Raw genomic sequence first — 21,824 nt, 5'->3', positions numbered from 1 at the left:
ATGAATTTGACCATCAAGTATTTGGAACTGTGTATTGGAACAGGTTCTAAAGCATTATATTAGCAACTTCAGTATGACAATAATTACTAACCGAAAAATAAACATAAAAATTCCAAAGCCTTGCTAATGCTATACTCAAAGCATTAATAGCTTGCTAATCCTCAAGCCCTCCAAAATAGGTAGCAATTCTGAAATAGGAATTTCCAGTTAAATATAGCAGAACACATCTATCTGCTTAAGATCCCTCCTGAAACACTCTTACTATGGCAGCAAAAAGAATCTACTCGGGGGCCAGCACCATGGCATAGGAGGCTATGCAGTTGCCTGTGAGGCCAACATTCTGTAAGAGAGCCAGTTCAAGTCACTAAAGCTCCACTTCTAATCCAGATCCCTAGTCAATGGCCTAGGAAAGCAGCAGAGGATGGTCGAAGTCCTGAGCCCTGACACTCACATAAGAGACCTGGAAAAAGATCCTGGCTCCCAGGTTCAGACAGGTCCAGCTCTGGCTGAGGCAGCCACTCTGGGAGTGAACCAGCAGAGGGAAGATCTCTCACTGTCTCTCCTTCTCTCTCCATAGCTCTTTCTAATAAAAATAAATTACTTAAGGCAAAACTCCACTAACCAAAGAGATTGAGAAAATTGGTATTTTTAGAAGACAGACTGTAGATGGGTAAGCAGTTACTGACTGGAGAAACTTAAAAAAATTGAGGCTTAAAAACAGCTAGCTCAGGGCATTCACTGTTTGTTTCTAGATTTAGAGTCTCAAGTTTGAGTAGATGAACACATTTCAACATCAACTTTTCCACCCTATTCTAATTTTTCAGTTCACCCAAGCCACAGTAGGTTGTAGAAAGCAGTAACATAGGAGGCAGTAGAATCTGGTACCAACAAGTCAGAGTCTGACTCACACAACACAATAAACTTCCCCAAAATTCATGGACTGGTAGCACTTAGGTAGCTATGGAGGTGGGAATGAATGCTAAAAACAAGAAAACTGGTCAAAATTCCTGTTAAGAAACAAAGTTGCTTATAAATTCCCTATTCCTTTCTATACAGCTGGCTATAATTTTTTGGGTTTTGTTTTTTGGTTTTTTGGTTTTGTTTTATTTTGTTCTGTTTTTCTTAAAGCAGTGGCAGGGAAAGAGGCGGTGATTATCAGGTGTTATTTGATTTTTCAGTGAGGCACATTCCAATCTTCAATGTGACTTATAAACACACATAAATCTCTATTGTTCAGGGGATCAGCATTGTGGCACTCACAATTAAACCATTGCCTGTGACACCAGCAACCCACATCAAATTGCCAGCTTAAGTTGCAGCTGCTCTGCTTCCAATCCTACTAATATGTCTGGGAAAGCCCTGAAGGGCAGTCAGAGTGCTTGGACCTCAACACCCACGAGGGATGGAGCTTCTGGCCCAGCTCCTGGTTGTTGTACCCATCTGGGGAATGAACCAGAAAATGGAAGCGCTCTCTCTCTCTCTCTCTCTCTCTCTCTCTCTCTCTCAAGCTCTGCCTGTCAAATAAGTAAATCAATCCTTTGTAACAATTTACACTGTTCAAACCTGATATAGTGCATGTACTCAATCCATAAGAAAAGCGCAAAATATAATGAAATTGACGCTTATAAACAGCTAGCTCAGGGAATCCACTGTTTGTTTCTGGATTTAGAGTCTCAAGTTTGAGCAGATGAATACATTTCAACGTTAACTTTTCCACCCTATTCTAATTTTTCAGTTCACCCAAGCCACAGTAGGTTGTAGAAAGCAGTAACATAGGAGGCAGTAGTAATCTGGTACCAACAAGTCAGAGATGACAGAACATTAAGAAAGATGATTTTCCTTAAGAAAACCACTGAAAGGTCACAGTAACATGTCGCTATTCTGTTTGTAAAAACTGATGGAAGCAACAGCAGAATGCCTCATCTTATTTAAATTTCTGCTTGTTTATTTATTTGAAAGGCAGACAGAGTCTTATCATCTGCTGATTCACTCCCCACATATGCATAAGAGCTAAGGCTGAGCCAAACTGTAGCCTGGACCCACACACTCAGTCTGGATCTCCCATGTGGGTAGCACAGACCCAACTACCTGACCCATCAACACACATTAGCAGGAAATTGGAATAGGGTGGAGCCAGAACTCTGACCTAAGCCCTCCAATATGTGAGGCAGATATCCCATGTGGCTGCATAGCCCTGCAAACACCTGCGCCTTCATCACACTTCTTAAGCGAAAAAAGCAAAGGACTAAAACAAAACCTGATACTTTCTTTCGTTAAAACAAAAAAATTCCAAGTTCTATGAATAGACATTCAGCTACCACGTATCCCATTTCACATCTGTTAATTGGATGAGAATATACTGCAACTAACCAAGAGGGTAGCTGACAAATCTAAGAGCACTTTAGGCTTTTGGCTTGGAAGCCCATTTCCTTGTGCCTGTTGAAGGCATGCACTGGAGAATCTGAATGGCCCTGGGAGGGGTGAAAGGGGATCAACACACAAGCACTAGAGAACACTATTCACACACAGCCTGGGAGATGTGCTGGTTTTTAAAGCAATCTTGTTTTTATAGATAAACTGATCCAAGTGTAACACTAAATACCTCTGACGTCTAACATCTCATGAAATTAAAGTATACATGCATGTATCCACTGAAGCTTCAGTAGCCTATTTTCAGTCTTACTTCTATACAGGATCATTTAGAGGACACAGATCTATGTACACATTTTCTTCTCAGGGTTCAACATAAGGATGCACCAAAGCAATAAGGTAAGATTGTACCTTGAACGCCTTCTAGGAGTAAATCAACTCCTTTCCTATAAAACTCCGAAGCAGCTTCATAGTCGTCTTCTTCTTCTTTTTTCAAAGCTAGCTTTATTAATTCTCCTGCTTTGTCCAAATAATCTCGCTTGCCAAGCCTGGGTTTTAAACTGCCAGGAAAGCGGCTACGGCTTTCCCGTTCTTCTTCAGTTTTACTCTGCTCGCTGTCAGAAGCAACAGCCCCTAGTGCTGAAGAATCCGAAGGAAGATGGAGACCAGAAGTTCTAATGGGAGAATTTTGATTGGAAGCCATTCCATCATCTAACTCAGCAAGAGAATCCACATCAACAGTAAGAGACACCAGGTCACTGTCGCTGGAGAAGCCTAGAAATAAGAGCACAACAGCCAACATATTAATTTGAGAAACAGCCAAAAAAATGCAAATCATGCAAACTGCTCATTTTTTCATACATTCGAAGTTAATTAGGAAGGCAGTAATTTACTAATGGGAGTCAGTGTCTAGCAATTTGTTCCAGTTTAGTTCACTCACTTCTGCACCATCTCTTCATCGCCTTGGAAAGACAATCTCCTTGCCTTGCTCATCTAACTAAAATTGAAGGCAAGTCTTTCTCTCGCCTTGCTGCCAAAAAAGCTTTGACCACCATCAGATCTTCTAAACAGTTTGCAGAAAATGGTTTGTGCGTACACACAACTGTTAGGCAAAATGAGAGAAACTAAAGAAAAGAAAACAGCATTGTGATAAAGGGAAAAGAGTAAACTGGTTGAAGATCATAAAGAGCATGAATCTCAGACCTTAAAATCTACTGTGTGACGAACAGCAAAGCATTTAGTAATACTACTTGATGTGTAAAGCTTTCAAAAGTATTTTGATTTTGTTCAAGAGGTGCACAGAGATGGAGAAACAGTGAAACAGACAGCTCCCAATTACTTGTCCTAACAGTCAGGACTGGGCAGAGCCAGTAAAACTGCCTTCCAGAATTTACAATGGAGGGAAGTTAGAATTCAAAGCTGAAACTGATATCAAACCTAGGTACTCAGTAACAAAGATGTCTAAAGGTTAGGTCAAATACCTTTGTCATCATGTATGGCTTTAAATAAGACACAGAGTTAACACAAACTATAAAACATTATCATTACACTACAGGTATAATAACAATTATATAACTCGCACTCGCTATGGTGGCTGAGTGGTTAAATCCTTGCCTTGTACGTGCTGGGATCCCATATGGGAACCAGATCATGTCCTGGCTGTTCCACTACGCATCCAGCTCCCTGCTTGTAGCCTGGGAAAGCAGTAAAGGATGACCCAAAGCCTTGAGACCCTGCACCCACATGGAAGACCCAGAGGAAGCCCCTAGCTCCTGACTTCGGATCAGCTCAGCTCTGGCCATTGCAGCCACTTGTGAACACCTTTCTCTCTATCTCTCTGTCACTAAATGTGTCTTTCCAATAAAAATAAATAAATCTTTTTTAAAAATTATATAACTCTACAGTGATTAAACAACACATTCTCAAAGGTGTGCCTAGGTATTGATATCTGGAAAGCGTATTTGAACTCTTTTTTTAACTTCTAAGAAATTTTTGTTTCAGACTCTTCCACTAGCTTTCAGAGAAAACTTTAGTCTATGTTTTCATCTTAATTTTCAAGTAGAAAAACAAACTAGGAATAGGTGCTACTCAACTATGGGAGCAGGAAACGTGACTTCTCTCTTCATTCAGCAGATCCCACTGTACAAGAGCATGACCCACGACGACAGACAGAAGATTTGCCTGTCTCGGGATCTCCCCTGCAAACTCTAACATGATTTAAAACTCTAAAAAGCTTTTCTTCATGTAGACTGCATCTGCAACTATTTGCCAATACTACTTTGATATTTAGAAAACAAAACTCAGAATATTTTTAGAGTAAAGCATTAAAGCAATGATGACATAGTTTTCGTGTGTGTGTGTAAATAATTCCCACAGCACAAAAAGATTTGGTGAACAGCACAGTGGTGAAACACATGAACTTTCCACCTGTGGTGCTAACATCCAACATGGACACTGGTTAGTGTCCTGGCTGCTCTATTTCTAATCTAGCTGATGCTCTTGACAAGCAGTAGAGGCTAGCTCAACTCCTCGGGACACTGTACCCATGTGGGAGACCAGGAAGAAGCTCCAGGCTGGTTTCAATGGACTCAGCTCCAGCCACTGTGGCCATTCGGGGAGTGGACCAACAGATGGAAGATCCTTCTTTGTCTCTGTCTCTGCCTTTCCTTCTCCCTGTGTAATTCTACCCTTCAAATAAATCTTAGGGGAAAAGAAAAGATTTGGTGACAAAGTGACATTGCTTCACATTTTTACAAATCCTGTTCATACATGGCTTAACAGAAGATGTCTACACTCTTACATTCTGCACACAATCTGTTGGCACTGCATTGTTTGAAAAACATGAAGAACATATCATATAGACACGTAACTGGAAAAAGAAGTTTTATAGTAGCGTTTTCAGATGACTGTGGACACTGTTCTTTGATACTACATCAAAATCTTCTAAAAAGTGGTTTCGTTAAGTTTAGCTATTAAATGGAATGAAAAATCCTATCAAAGTCAGTCTATTTCTGCTACATTCAAATCTATCATTCTGTTTGCACATGGAAGGGATGTTTAAAAAATCTATTTTTATTGGAAAGTCAGATTTACAGAGAAAAGCAGAGACAGAGACAAAAATCTTCCACCTGCTGGTTCACTTCCCAGATGGCTGCAATGGACAGAACTGAGGCCATCTAAAGCCAGGAGCCAAAAGCTTCTTCCAGATCTCCCATGTGAGTGCAGGGTCCCAAGTCTTTGTACTATTCTCTGCTGTCTACCCAGGCCATAAGCATGAAACTTGATTGGAAGTAGAGCAGCCAGGACATGACCCAGTGCCCCATATAGGTTCCCAGTGATTGGAGATAGAAGATTAGGCAGTTGAGCCATCATGCTAGTTCCTGCAGGGCTCTCTGATCCAAGCATGAGTTTGTAAAATCACACATTGGCCATTTTGAAAATACTGGTTATAGGGCTGGCGGCGTGGCCTACTGGCTGGGGACCTCGCCTTGAATGTGCCGGGATCCCATATGGCTGCTGGTTCTAATCCCGGCAGCTCCACTTCCTCTCTATCTCTCCTCCTCTCAGTATATCTGACTTTGTGATAAAAATAAAATAAATCTTAAAAAAAAAGAAAAAGAAAATACTGGTTACACAGTTCTTCCTAATATTCACACAATTGGTTACTACGATATCTCCCAAAAATCATGCTTATTAATATCACCAACAATTTTATCAGAACAGTACTCAGGTGTCAAATAGAAGTTATCTTAAAAAAATTCAGTCTAGGAGTTAGCATTATGGCACAGCACATTAAACTTCAATCTGCAATGGCAGTATTTTTTATGGGTGCTAATTCGAATCACAGTTGCTCTGCTTCTGATCCATTTCCCTGTTAAAGCGCCTGGAAAAGTCACAGAAGACAGCCAAGTTCTTGAGCCTTTGTATCCATGTGAGAGACCCAGAAGAAGGCCCAGGCTCCTAGTTTCAGCATGGCCCAACAATGGCCATTGTAGCCATGTGAGGAGCAAACCAGTGGATGAAAGATTCTCTCCTCTCTGTCTCTCAACCTCTCTGTGCCTTTCAAGTAAATAAAAAATTATTTTATTTATTATTTATTAAATGTATCTATTTCATTATTTTATGATATCATTCCATAGGCTCTGGGATTTCCCTTACCCCCTCCCCAAATCCCTACCCTCCCAATGATTTCCCCTATACCATTATGATAGTATAGTCCTTTATAAACAGTCCTAAGTACATCATTCTGCAGTTTAAGTGTAAACTGACACTGTAGGTATGGACAGTGCAGAGAGTCCAGCATCCTATTGTCAAGATATATTTAACAGTTTTATTAGGAGTCCATTTTTTATTTGGAAGTAGAGATGCACACTGCACTATATCTTCACATCTGAATATGATGGTCTCAATTGCACAGTTACTATATATCCCCTTAAATAAAAGCCACAAAACAGAATCAACAGTAAGAAAAACAGAAATTTACAGTGCCATGAAGTTAAATAATATGCTACTGAATGACCAATGTGTCACTGTTGAAATGAAAAGTATTTGAAAAAATAAGATAAAAATGCCCAATCTGGCAACAAATACTACCAGCTGTTTTCCTTGTAGTGCCAGCTCACTTTTTTGTCAAGAAAACAAAAATCGTATAGATCAACAACAAAATCTACCAAATATCTAAGCCTGAAAAACAATAATTTTTAATAATTATTTCAAGAAAATTATTATTTTAAGAAAAACAGTCTCCCAGGGAAAAAAAAAAAGTAGCTAATTCAGCTAGTGACCCAGACAACTGCACACGTTTGTCCTAAAGAAAACCAAGGTAATTCAGTGTGCATAGTACGTTACATATATTCCCATACTATTATGCAGAATTTCAATATGTATGCCAAAGTTTGAAATATAACAAAATTAAGAACTACTACTGCTTTTTGGATGACATTCCTGGGAGGAATCAGCAGTGGTTTCCTACAAGTATGTGTAGTGAGTTAGTGTGCTGCCACCGTCTGCATTCAGGCCCAGGCAGGGCACCACCACTTCCTATATCTTCAGTGCAAATGTCAATAAGGTGGAAAAGCAGAGTGTCCAAGCGCTACCTTGAAAACAGTCCTTGCCTGCCAGGTCCCTGCAAAGATCTCAGGAACACGCCCCACTCTGAAGACCACATTTTGAGAGACACTGATCTCTAAGCATGTTCAACAGGTTGACAACAGGCTCAGGGGAGCTATAGTTGGGCATCTTCATTCCCCACTGAATAGGAATGGCCATTTTCCAGGAGTTGGAGGGCAATATTAAAGAGAAAGTGGTTTCCTTGAGATTACACATTAAATCAAAATTGAAGGTGGATTAAACTGTACAATTCTAGAACGGTCATCAGCAGGCTTTTTTCCAATAGGCCACAGTAAACATTCTTGGTTTTGCAAGCCATATGGTCCCTGTCATAGCCACTCAATTTTGGTGCTATAACACAAAAAGCAGCCACAGACAACATATAAATGAATAACCATGGCTATGTTCCAATAAAACTTTATTTATAGACACTGAAATTTGAGTTCCATATAATTTTCATGTGATGAAATAATATTCTTTTAATTTTTGATCAACCATTTGAAAACACAAAAATTATTCTTTGCTTACTGGCCATTCCAAAACAGCTCACATGCCAGATATGACCCATGGGCCATAGTTTGCCAACCACTATTACGGATTCAAATTGCTTACTTCATATCAAATAAAGTAAGTTAAGGTAAAAACATATTACTGGCAGCCAAGCTCAACTTTCACAGCAGCTTTTGACACTACTTCGGCACTCTGTCAATATATCCCTGCTTTCATCTCTCTCTCTCTTTTTTTGTTTTTGCTTTTTCAGATTCTTAGAATAACCATAAAGGACTGATTCTACTCCCAAAACGTGACAGATTTCATGAAATCCACAATCTCAAATGAGATGAATTGGACCTACTGGAAATCTTTTGAGTTCTTGGAGCTTTCAGACATACTGACTCTTTCACAGCACTCTTTGAAGTTATTCATCCACTATTCTGAGAAACAGATAACTCTGAATGAGATTTTTTAAAATACTTTAAAATATCCCATACACTTCTATACACACTTATTGCCTTAAATGGTGCTATTCTGCTAGTACGGTCTAGTCCATTGAAACTGACGGACAAATAGTTGTTCAGAAAAACACTTCTGGTTTATACAATTAATCCCAAAGGAAAGGAAACGCTGCAGAACCTGTGTCTGTCACCCAGTGTCTTGTCACTGTGACCTTCACATCATCTGTCATACTGCTCTGCTTCATGCTTCACCTGATTTTCCTTTCTAGCAAGAACAATACCGAAGGGCAAGAGGTTAACCTGATGTGTATTCAGTTTCTTGGCTTTCAAATACAAAAACAGAGCAACATAGTCATACTTCCTTTTATGCTTCCAAGCTCATTTTATTAGCAAAGAAAACTATGATGAAATAAAATATTAGAAAAGCAAGAAAATTATATAGTAAAATGATAGCAAGTAAATAAGCACATATTCCTCACAAAATGTTTTCAACTCCTATCTAATTTCCAAAGGAACAGTCTTTAAAAACAAGCAAATAGTAACAACAACAAAAATTCCTTTTAAAAAACCCAAGCAGGTTAGAAAGTGGAATTTTTTTCAGCCAAACCAGAAGAACTAAAGGGAAACAAAAAGATTTCTGGTTAAATCTTTTTGGAAGTCAGTCTGATATTGCATCAAAAACACAAAAACCCCACATCTTGAACTCAGAAATTCACTAATTTCTACCAAAAACTATCACACATACAAAAACATCTACTGGGCCTAGTAGAGTAGCCTAGTGGCTAAAGTCCTCACTTCGCACATGCCAGGATCCATGGGCACTGGTTCATATGCTGACTGTCCCACATTCCTTCCAGCTCCCTGACTGTGGTCTGAAGGAGGTGGGGAGTGTGTGTGCAGTAGAGGACAGCCCAAAGCCTTGGGACCCTGTGCCCAGATGGGAGACCTGGGAGAGGCTCCTGGCTTCGGGTCAGCTCAGCTCCAGCCATTGCGGCCACTTATGGAGTGAACCAGCAAATGGAAATCTTCCTCTCTCTCTTCTCTGTAAATCTGACTTTCTGATAAAAGTAAATAAATCTTTTCAAATAAATAAAGATTTATTTAAAAAAAAAGATCTACGAACAAGAACACCCACCGAGAAAGTATGAAAGTGACATAAATTCTCATGAACAGAAGACTGTATGACTTCCCACAGTAAAGCATTCACAGGATACTGTTTGCTTCTAAAGCATGTATGCCATAATATGCAAAAACAAAATATGAAAAGTCTATATGCTATAACACAGATACACTGGAGAAAAAACTAGAAGGATACACTATTAACAAGAAGAATACAGGGAATAAATACTCTCCCTTATTCCTGATGAGGTTATATGTAGTTCTGTAAGATAGATTTGAATAATACTCTCATAAGCGGTGAACCCTTAAGCTTGGTATCTGAGAAGTATCAAAAAGATGCTACAGGGGATAAAATTAAGAATTTGAGAATAAAAAAAGTCATGCAGACATCACTTAAAAAGTATGAATCCATGTGGATCAGACGGCAGTCATTCCTCAGCCTGAGAAGTTTGAGATGATTATAAAGACAGGTAGGCGCAAAGCAGCCTCAGCTCCTCCCTGCCTGCCTTTGCTCCTCTAACTCCCTTAAAGGTAGGCCTGCAAAGCCTAACCCTGTCCAACCCCCATCAGCCACACACTGCGACTAATCATCTTCCAACACATGCTGATGTGTTTTTTTTCTAAATTTGAATACTTACTGCATTCACTTCTTCTCAATCTGTTTCTCCAATCTGCTCAAGAAAAAAAAAAAAAGCTAATGCTTCAAAATGTCCTTTATCACCATGGCAATGAACCTCACTTAGAGGTAAGAGTCTAGCTTGACACAAAACTATGTGTCCATGTCACAGGAAGTAGAGCTCCCTGAACCCCAGGAAGAATGTCAACCAGCGAGACTGTGGGAGCAACAAGCAAGGGGGCAGAGCCTCACTGTGGCCGGGTAGGAAGAGCTCTGTGGTTAAGGCAGGGTCACCACTGACATCTAATACAGTCTAGAGACTGTTGGTGAAAAGTGGAGCCAGCCTGAAGTCAATCCATACTTAAAGGGGCTCTCTAGGCCACGAGGAGAGTAAAAGGTGTATCCTTCTCCAGCACCATCCAGTCAAAACCCAAAGCCTTTTTTGGAAGTGATACAACGGGCGAGAGTCAAAGGTTCTATCAAAGCGTTCTGCCTCCAGGTTCATATCACAGAGATTCAAGTCTCAGGGCTATTAGAGGGCCCCAGGTGACTTGTTAAAAAGCAGCTACAGACGTGGGGGATTTAGTCAGCATCCCAGTTCACCTACCTACCCTCACCTCTGGGCTTTGAAGCGTTCCGAGTAGGGCAGTACACTGAAATCTGCCTCGGACACCATCTCTGAAAGACGAGCCCCGGGGGAAGAGGCTGAGTTGCCATAGAATAAATCTTTATACTATATGCTATCAGAAACCAGTATTTGAACACCATCCGTAAAAAGAGATCGGGCTCCTTTAGATCAACAGGTGGTCTCTCCAGGGTGACTATATATAAAATATGTGGCCTCATTATTATTAGCTGGTGGCTTTCACTGCATGTGCAGGTTCAAATATTACCACAGTCAACAAAAGGGAATTTCTACTTTTGCTAGTAGCCATGAGTCAGGCTTCATACACAAAGCAATACAGGTGGCCAGCCGAACAAAGGTTACCTTAGGTGGAAGACGCCCTTGTCAGTCTCCACTAAGGCCCAAGCCCTCGGACATGGGATGTGAAGTGAATACCTAAATCTAAAGCACAATGTCAGAGAGGAGGCCTGAACTTGACTTTCTACCGTTTATTAACAGTGCTTGTTACTACAAGGAACCATTTCTTGGAGGTTTCACACATTTATAACATCCAAGAGACATGCCCGCACCTTTGGGACTTGTCTACACTTTACTCTGGAAATTGCTGGAAAGGAACACCAGAATAATCCATCATTCATCTGGTGAAAAGCAAAGTAGACTCGGGGAACACGTGATCCCACTGACTGCCCTAACACTGTTTATCAAGAGCAGGGAAGACCTCTCTGTGCTTTCCCTTTTTCCTGCTACTGTCCATAACCTTCCCTGAGTTCCAGGACAGCATGTGGAGAAGCCCATGCTCAATTTTTTTAATATTTATTTTTTTGTGAAAGACAGATTTTACACAGAGAAGATGACACAGAAAGAGGTCTTCCATCTGCTGGTTCACCCCCAAATGACCACAGTCAGAGTTGGGCTGATCCAAAACCAGCAGGGAGCTTCTTTCAGATCTCTCATGGGCCATCCTCCACTGCCTTCCCAGGCCAAAAGCAGCGAGCTGGATCAGAAGTGGAGCACATCCCACGTGGGATGCCACCACTGCAGGCAGAGAATTAGCCTGTCAGCCACCATGCAGCCCTATGCTCAATCTCTGTATCAGATACGCATTCTCCAGCCTCTCATCACATTGATTCCAAGCTAGTCTGTGAGCACTGTGAAATGCCTACAGCAACCAAAACCCGGAGGTACATGATTTCACCTCCATGAAATGCGCCATTTTTCCTCATAAGATATGGGATATACATATATATATATATATATATATATCACTTCCACTGTTCCCTCACTCGAAAAGCATGATTTCATGATGTCATGAACGTTTTTATTTGTCCTACCCAACTCTTAAACTCTTAAAATCTACTATTTTCAGTAGCTCTAGGGTTTTGAGAAATCCACACTGATCATTTACATCATTGGTCTGACATGTGTATATGTTTTCATATGCAGAGAAATTCTCATTTGTATTTAAGAAAAACGATTTGTTATTTTTCTATTTAAAGTGCCTCCCGGCACAGTAAAAGGAACTGATAAGCAGACGTAAATAAAATAATGTGGAGTAAATAAGCACTTAAGAAAAAAAGAAATTCGTAAAGCTTAGTAAGCAACAGAATAACACTAACACGGAAGGGCCTAGAATAAGCCCAGCAACAAGATTGACAGTTACCATGGTGCCACCTAGTGGGCATTTGCACTAAATTGTTTTAAGTTTTAAATTGCTGTATTTTGTCAGGTTACACAACACCAGCATTGCAAAGTTCATCTGAAAAACAGACGTGGTTATTAAGTAGCCACAAGTTGAAGAATATTCCTGTTTAAAATAACCCTGCCTCAAAAATATTGACTTCAAATCTGCTAAATGAAAGCAAGACAAATAACAGAGATAATATTTTTATACATAAGACTTGTTTCAAACATAAGAAACTATATAGCTGCCTAATTTAGCTTGCTCATCATTTTAAATGTAACTAATACTACGCAATTCTTTAATGACAAGAAAGAATTACTGTCTCTGTACAAAAATAAACACACACATGTCATTTTTAAGAAATCTCACAAATTCCAGAAAAACATGTTGACCATAAAATAAATGTTCATTTACCCTACAAGGTCCAACATAATCCAGTTTGGTAAACACCCTTTTCTTGTTTCTACAGATGTTGCAATAACTTTCTGGGGAGTTCTTACTTCACAACTTAGAATCCAAAAAGTAGCTGTTGCTATTCCAGGAAACATCTAAGAATATTCATTTTTAGGCTCTACTCTACATGAGAAGCAGCTCATCCTTCAGTTTGTATTTGTAGTTATAATCCCCTAAATATCTTTTAGCTGCTGAATGAACCTGGAAAACAGCCCTACCGAAACTACAAACGAAGTCCAGTAACGTCTCAGGAAGCGGAAACAGCATGTTACCAGACGACACTGTGCCAACATCAAAGCACGTGGCAGCCACGGCCAGTGAGGCAACCAGGCAAGCTGCATCCGTCCTGGGGGCCAAAGATAAAGAGAAGCATGCCCAGAAGCCCGATCCCGAGTACCAAGCCACTAATGTTATTGTAACTTCATAACATGTTTAATTCCACAAAAAAACAGAAGCTCAGAATGGAAATAAATTGTTAACAATTAGGTCTTTAATGTTTTGAGAAAACATGGTTTAATTCCCTTGATGTTAAATCTTAAAAGCAGCATTTTAGTTATCATACACACAAAAAAAGTAAAACAGAAGCCAGTGTTGTGGTACAGCTGGTTAACGGGATGTCAGTATCCCCCATGGACATGAGCCTGTGTTCCAACTGCTTCGTTTCCAATCCAGTTCCCTTCCTACGGATGGGGAAAAACACGAAGATGGTCCAAGGGCTTGGTCCCTTTGGGCCCATGTGGGAGACCCAGAAGAAGCTCCTGGCTCCTGGAGTCAGCCTGGCTTAGCCCTGGCCATTGCAGCCACTTAGGGAGTAAAATCAGCAGACAAAAGATTCCTCTCTGTCTCACACTTTCTCTGGGTCTTTCAAACAAATGAATAAATCTTTTTTAACAAATCAAATAATTTCATAATTTTCCATTTTATATTAAATGAAATACATTTACCAATTCATCACAAAAATATTGATTTCATGAAACCTTAAAGGATTTTTCTATCCGTTTAAAATAAAATAACTGCACTTTAAAAGAAAAACAGAAATTCAGATCTTTGTATTTTCCTCAGGAAATTTTCATTCTAAAAAAATTAATTGTATTTTTAATTATTAGCAAAACTACTGATCATCTGTTGTCCCCTGAGAAGTGACAGACTTGCTGTGGTCTGGGTATGGGGCATCTCCCCAGGGCTCCTGTGCAGGAAGTTTGTTCCTCAGTGAAGGTAAAACCTTCAAGAAGAGTCTGGTGGAAAGCAGTTAGGTCTCTGGGGGCATCAGCCTCAGAAGAAATTAATGTGCTTCTTCAGGGATGCTGGTTGGTTCCTCACATGCGATTACACACACACACACACACACACACACACGGGCCTACCCACTGTCACATGTGATCACACACACACACACACACACACACACACACAGACCTGTTCACTGTCACATGTGATCACACACACACACACACACACAGACCTGTTCACTGTCACATGTGATCACACACACACTCACACACACACACACACACAGACCTGTTCACTGTCACATGTGATCACACACACACATGGACCTTCTCACTGTCACATGTGATCACCCACCCACACACATATACTGCATGGACCTGCTCACTGCCACATGTGATCACACACACACACACACTGCATGGACCTGTTCACTGTCTGCTGGCTAGTCATGGTGGGAGGTAGCCAGAGGGGCTTGTAATAGAGGCCGAACAGATGGAACTCTTAGTTGGTCCTTCTAGGGTTTTCAATGCCTCCAAAACAATGGCTAAACAAAGCCCTTTCTCTTTTTTCCATAAAAGTACCCACCCTCAGGTATTTTTATTATTGCATCAGAAAACAGACATCATGTCATTCTCACTATAACTGAAGGACCTTCAAAGAGCAGACAATATATTAGAATTTGACCCTCTGGTTCAGTGTGCCAGCAAACCAAATTACAAGCAGGAAATACAGTAACTCACCTTCAGATCACCACCTGAAGTATCACTCTCGGAGCAGCTGTTATGGAGTGGACCACCTCACATTCTGGCTCTAAGTCCAAACCACAAACGTCACCACGCCAATCCCTTCTCCCAGTCTCCATCCATCCCACGGCTCCCTGTGGGGCAAGGCCGGTTGCAGGCCCTCCTGCTCTTCTGCTACTGGATGCCCTCACATTTCGGGTGTTTGCGGTTTGCAGATCTTTTGGGATGAAGGGAATTTTTCACATTGCCACGATAATCCTTAGGATATTTAAGAGCCATTCTCTCTCTCTCTTTTTCTCTCTCTCTCTCTCAAACAACAATGAATTTGGGAAACCATCTGACACCTTCTTACTCTGTCAACTAGGTGTCCTGCAGCAGGGTTGACTAGCCTGGCATAAAGACCTGGAAGAAGTTCCTGGCTTCTGGCTTCTGGCTTTGAAACAGCTCAGCACTGGCTATTGCAGCCACTTGCGGAGTGAACAGGTGGACGGAAGAACTTTCTGTCTCTCCTCCTCTTTGTATATCCGACTTTTCAATAAAAATAAATACATCTTTAAAAAGAGAAACATATCAAATGGAACAGCATTTCCATTCCCTGCTTCTAATTCTTCCTGGATTGCAGTATATCTTAGACATGGTAACACAATGGCTAAATCCTCTTGCACCCACCAGGATCCATATGGGTGCCAGTTCATGTCCCAGCTGCCCCATTTCCCATCCAGCTCCCTCCCTGCTTGTGGCCTGGGAAAGCAGCAGAGAATGGCCCAAAGCCCTGGGACCCTGCACCTGTGTGGGAGACCCAGAGCTCCGGGCTCCTGCTTTGGATCAGCTCAGCTCTGGCCATTGCGGGCACATGGGAAATGAACCAGCAGATAGAAGATCTTTTTCTCTGTATAGTGTGTCTTTCCAAGAAGGAAGGAAGGAAGGAAGGAAGGAAAGGAAAGGAAAGGAAAGGAAAAAAAGCAGGAAATGGTAATGTTGCTGAAAACCTAAACCTAAGCTGCACTGACAAGACAAATACCAACATTACTTACAGGGGCTGTTATGATTTGGATGTGAAATGGCCCCCGGCAGTTCCACTTCCCATCCTGTGGGGAGCGGCTGACCCCACATGTATGTTAGGTGGTCACAAGATGGCGGCTGGCCGAGGGCCAGGAGGCGGGATTTGTCTTGCCAGCAGGTAAAAAGGATAGGCTAGTCCCCCCCCCCCCCGCAATTGCTGGCCTATCAGATAGCCCCGTGGACCACGGGCAGAAGTGATTGGTGGAAAAATGAGATAAAAGTAGCCGGTAAAAGCTGGACTCGGACGGACGAAGACGGGGGACAGGGCACGACTGGAACGGATGGACAATAGAAGACTGGGGGGCGACGAGGAGACTGGGGAATGAAGCAGAGAGTACGGGAAGAAATGTGGGAAGAAGGGTGGTGGAAAACAAGGAAGGGTGGCGGAAGAAGCGGGTAGGAAAGCTTAGACCAATGGGTACAGGAGCAGCGGAGAAAAGGTTTTTAAACACCGCCGTTTTTGCCAGTTTTTCCCCGGACCTCCAAGAGTATGACTCGGCGTTTTTAGTGTCGCTGCTGCTGAGCGGCGGCAACACCAACTAGCTCCCTGCTTGTGGCCTGGGAAGGCAGCAGAGGCGGCTCAAGGCCTTGGGCCCCTGCACCCATGTGGGAAACCTGGCAGATGCTCCTAGCGCCTGGCTTTGGATCAGCTCAGCTCCAACCATTGTGGACATTTGGGGAATGAACCAGGAGATGTAAGATCTTTCCCTGTCTCTCCTTCTGTCTGTAAATCTGCCTTCCCAATAAAAATAAGTCTTTAAAAAATATAGCCCAGTCTAGAGAATAAATTACATACACCCTCTCCTTTAACACTAACATAACCACCTGGTCACCTTGCATGGCCTTCAATGTATGAGAAGAGCATCCCCGGAAAAGGCACTCCTAATAAGGATGCCCCTCCCTTCTCTCTCAGCAACAGCACAGGACAGGAAGAGCTCTGCACTGCTCTCATCCCTGATGACCTGCCATGAAAAGCAGCTCCTGGGATGCCCTCCTCTCACCATGGCTGACTCTCACCTAGCAAGAGGCTCATCAGTCACCCAAAGAATGTAACCTCACACACACCAAACAATCTTTGATTTTGGTACTGAAAGAGAAAGTAGGAGGAAGGAGAAGAGGAAGAGGAAAAAGGAGAAGAAGAAGAGGTGGCTCCTCATGAGTGTCTTCCTACAAATCTTTCTGCATTCCTACTGGTTCCCCGGGGGGCATCACAGAATCCATATGCTTTGCAGATGAAACACGTGTGTGCCTCCCTCTCAGGAATAAGAAATCTGAGGCAACAGCCAAATGAGGTTACGCACACTAGTCATCTCTGGAGGAAACTCCTTCTAGAATCACAAGTACATCAGGACACCAAACAAGCACTGGGATTTTCCAAAACCCAGCAAGGATCTCTGATTAAAGCAGGTTACAGAGGATACATACTTCCCTTCCCCCACACACAAAAAAAAACCACCACTCATGGAGTATCAAGTAAAATTACAATAAAGAGTGTTCCTCTAGGATCTTGCCAGAATCAGAATGGAGCCCAAGATGCTGGCCCAGTGGAAATCTCTGGGCGTGCAACGCCCCCCAACCCCACACTATGCAGAACCAATTAAATCCATCCTAATGGATTTTGCTTTTCAGGAAAGGGAGGCACAGTGAAAAAGAGCAAACAATTACCACTTCCCAACATGGGAGCATGAAAACCAAAATAATAGTAACTGTAAGTCCATCAGGCGACACAACGGATAGGAACTACTGAATTTGCCAAATCTAGATGGTGTTTACTTCCTAGGCGAGTCACGGTAGACGCCAACATCAGCATCAGTGCGCCCCCTCGTGGAGAGCAGCACTGTGGTGAGCTCACTGCACCCTCCACGAAAGTCCTGACGGTCAAACACTCCTCCTCCGGAAGAGCTCAAGAACTACTAGTTGGTCTGTTATTTGACCTTTTACAAACAAAACCTAAGCCACCTTGGGCTAATCTAATTATTCTTCATTTTAAAGACCCTCCCCATCTCTTTTCAAATCTATTCTTTATTAAACTCCATAATCTGTGATGAAAGAAAACTAGTCACAGAAATCCAAAGGCTAAAAGTACATACTTAAATCTTCACAGAAATTCAAGTATGGCTTAAAAGATGAATGAAACAAGAGATTAAGCATTTTTGTGTAAGTGATTAAAAGTACAAAAATTGCTTTAGTTAAGACAACTTACTAGACAACATAAAAGATACCAAAACTGCCCTAGGCTTATTCGTTTAGATATAAGACTAAATGTTTAAAGGCCACCTTGGAATTATCTAAAAGAGCTGCTAAATAAACTTGAGGAAGGCATTTGCATTATTTAATATATGAATGTCTTACTAAATTCTAACTATCCAATATCTAAAGCAACAAATTAAATGTGAAATTTTATCAACTCACTAATGACAGACCCAGGATCAAGGAAAGCAAATATCCAAAACTCGGTGAAATAACCTCAAATTATTCCATGCATACATTTTTTTGTGAAGCTAGAAGGTTGACAGCCTTCTACAACTGAAACCCGAGAAACAGCAAGAAAATTAAAATCTCTCACCTTCCGTGCTGCACTCAGGAAAGGTATCAGTGAGGGAATCAGGGTAAACTTCAGCAGGACCAATTAACTCAGAACCATCATTAATTATTCCACCCTGAAAAGAACAGAACAATTGCATTTTACTGTCATTAAAATCACTTACAGAAACAGTAATAAGTGAACGGTACTTCAACTGAGTATAAGGATTACAGAAACCAGAAATGGTTGAACTCAATTACCACTGAGTTGAAAATTTACCCTAAACAGTTGTAACAAACATATCACACCAATTCACAGGCTATTAGCTAGAGGCACTGAGGAGTAGGAGTGGGGAAAAGAAAACTCATGGAAAACTCTATGCTTCCTACATAATCATTTTATAAACCTAACCTGCTCTAAAAAAGCCTACTACTTAAAAAACCAATAGGGATATTTGGTCTTCATAAAATATTGTTTTAAATATATCAAAAGCATCCATAAAAAATGCAAAAGAAAAAAATCTCACCAGCTAAAGAATATTTGTTTAGTATCCTTAGTGACTAGTCATTTTAATTAATGATAAATTATGGAATTCATTAGGAAGTCACTAAATATTGTTACAATATAAACAACACCTCTGATCTTGGAGGCCATGTAAATTTGAGAGTCATTTGCATTCAATGAAGGAAAATTAAAGAAATAAAATATTGTTAGTAAAAGAAACACATTTTGAAAATATTTTTTAAAGCATAAAATTCATCTCTCCATGTGCCCACCAGTTAAATCTAAGGAGGTTTGCAAATTCAAATAGCAGAAGATATTTACTCTTACTCTGACTGAAATCAGAGAATGCAAGCATCAAAACAGTGCAATGGTGATAAGATCTTGCGAACTCAAAGTGAACTCAATGCTGCAATCAGATTTAAGAATTTATAACACTCAAATAATTAAAAATGGTTGAAACAGTAAGACATCCCAACAACTGTGTGTCCCAAATACTACCACCAGAGCAGCAAAACCGAGGAGATATTTTAGCAAAAAATAAAAGATTCATGTAAAACATTTAGAGCAATAAATATTTATGGAGCCAGCACTGTGGCATAGCAGGTAAAGCTGCCACCTTCCCTAATTACTCCACTTGCAAGCTAGCTCCCTGCTGGTGTACCTGAAATGGCAATGGAAAGTAACCCAAGGGCCACACCCATGTGGGAGACAAGGAGGACACTCCTGGCTCCTGGCTGACCAGTCCACGTGGGGAGAGAAGCAGTGGATGGAAGATAATCACTTTCTTTCTCTGTATCTTTCTATCCCTTTCTCTGTAACTCTGTCTTTCAAATAAGCAAATAAATATTTTAAAAACAAATACCAAAAAAATTCAGACACGGCAAAAAATTTAAAAATGCCAAAAGTCATGGCAAAATAAACAATTTATTTATCGTAACTGACATAACAATTATTTATAATGAAACCAGAGCTATGGCATAACATGTAAAGCCACCATCTGAGGTATCAGCACCCCACATAGGTGTCAATTCAAGTCCCATCTGCGCCACTTCCATTCCAACTCCCTGCTAACGCACCTGGGAATCAGAATATGACTCAAGTGCTGGAGCTCTTGCTTCCATGTCAGCATCTAAGAAGATGCTCCAGGCTCCTGACTTCAGCCTTGTCTAGCTCTGGCTGTTCCAACCATCCACTTGACAAATGAACCAGCACATAAAAAATATTCTCTCTCTCTGTATGTATGTATGTGTACATATAGATAGTATGTGTGTATATATATATGTATATATGTATAATATGTATGTGTATATATATGTATATATGTATAATATGTATGTGTGTATATATGTATATATGTATAATATGTATGTGTATATATATGTATATATGTATAATATGTATGTGTGTATATATATGTATATATGTATAATATGTATGTGTGTATATATGTATATATGTATAATATGTATGTGTGTATATATATGTATATATGTATAATATGTATGTGTGTATATATATGTATATATGTATAATATGTATGTGTGTATATATATGTATATATGTATAATATGTATGTGTGTATATATATGTATATATGTATAATATGTATGTGTGTATATATATGTATATATGTATAATATGTATGTGTGTATATATGTATATATGTATAATATGTATGTGTGTATATATATGTATATATGTATAATATGTATGTGTGTATATATATGTATATATGTATAATATGTATGTGTATATATATGTATATATGTATAATATGTATGTATATATATATATGTATATATGTATAATATGTATGTGTGTATATATGTATATATGTATAATATGTATGTGTGTATATATATGTATATATGTATAATATGTATGTGTATATATATGTATATATGTATAATATGTATGTGTATATATATGTATATATGTATAATATGTATGTGTATATATATGTATATAATATGTATGTATATATATATGTATATATGTATAATATGTATGTGTATATATATGTATATATGTATAATATGTATGTGTGTGTATATATGTATATATGTATAATATGTATGTGTGTATATATGTATATATGTATAATATGTATGTGTGTGTATATATGTATATATGTATAATATGTATGTGTATATATGTATATATGTATAATATGTATGTGTGTATATATGTATATATGTATAATATGTATGTGTATATATATGTATATATGTATAATATGTATGTGTGTATATATGTATATATGTATAATATGTATGTGTGTATATATATGTATATATGTATAATATGTATGTGTGTATAGATATCCCTCCCTCCCACCTTTCCCTCTCCATCCTTCTCTCTTTCCATATAGTTACACTTTTCAAATAAATAAGTAAATCTTTCCCCAAAACTCTGCTCAAAAGATAGAATAAAGAATTCAAATTGTGTTAGCTCACAGTCCTAGAACTCTGTTGTACAAAGTAAGTAAGTAAGTAAGAAAGACCTAATCTTCAATGGAACAAAAATAAAATAAAAGGACTAGAGGGACATAGCATAAAAATATAACACAGTGACACTATAGTTTAAAAACAGCTACTTTGTCAGTAGTTCCTGAATATGTTGTAAAAAAATTATGTTAAATAAAAGTTACTGTTGGGGGAAGGACGACAAATATGGTGGGATGAGTAAATTAACAAATCCTTTCCCCAAAAGGCAATGACAAAACCACAGGAATTTGTTAAAACTGCCACTGAGGGTTCTGGAAACTGACCACAAGAATAATGAAAATTAAAATGCAGTTGACAACAAAAAAACACAGAACCACAGTGAGAACTA

The 21,824-nt window shown here is 39.7% G+C and overlaps 1 protein-coding gene across 8 annotated transcripts in view; it reads right to left on the bottom strand.

The window, feature by feature from the left end:
• The window catches only part of RPS6KC1 (ribosomal protein S6 kinase C1), a 159,764-nt gene that overhangs the window by 94,024 nt on the left and 43,916 nt on the right, over window positions 1-21,824 (bottom strand). For all 8 annotated transcript variants that reach the window (XM_058669177.1, XM_058669174.1, XM_058669173.1 and 5 more), the window contains exons 5-6: window positions 18,528-18,621; window positions 2,782-3,144 (exon numbers count right to left, since the gene is read on the bottom strand). In XM_058669177.1, coding sequence (XP_058525160.1) covers window positions 2,782-3,073 — 292 coding nt within the window. In that variant the 5' untranslated portion in view covers window positions 3,074-3,144; window positions 18,528-18,621. The remainder of the gene's footprint in view (window positions 1-2,781; window positions 3,145-18,527; window positions 18,622-21,824) is intronic.

This window comes from Ochotona princeps, chromosome 10 (genome assembly GCF_030435755.1).
Source record: "Ochotona princeps isolate mOchPri1 chromosome 10, mOchPri1.hap1, whole genome shotgun sequence".
NCBI classification, from domain to species: Eukaryota; Metazoa; Chordata; class Mammalia; order Lagomorpha; family Ochotonidae; genus Ochotona; species Ochotona princeps.
The sequence above is the reverse complement of the archived record's forward strand: the minus strand, read 5'-3'. Positions and strand labels throughout refer to the sequence as shown.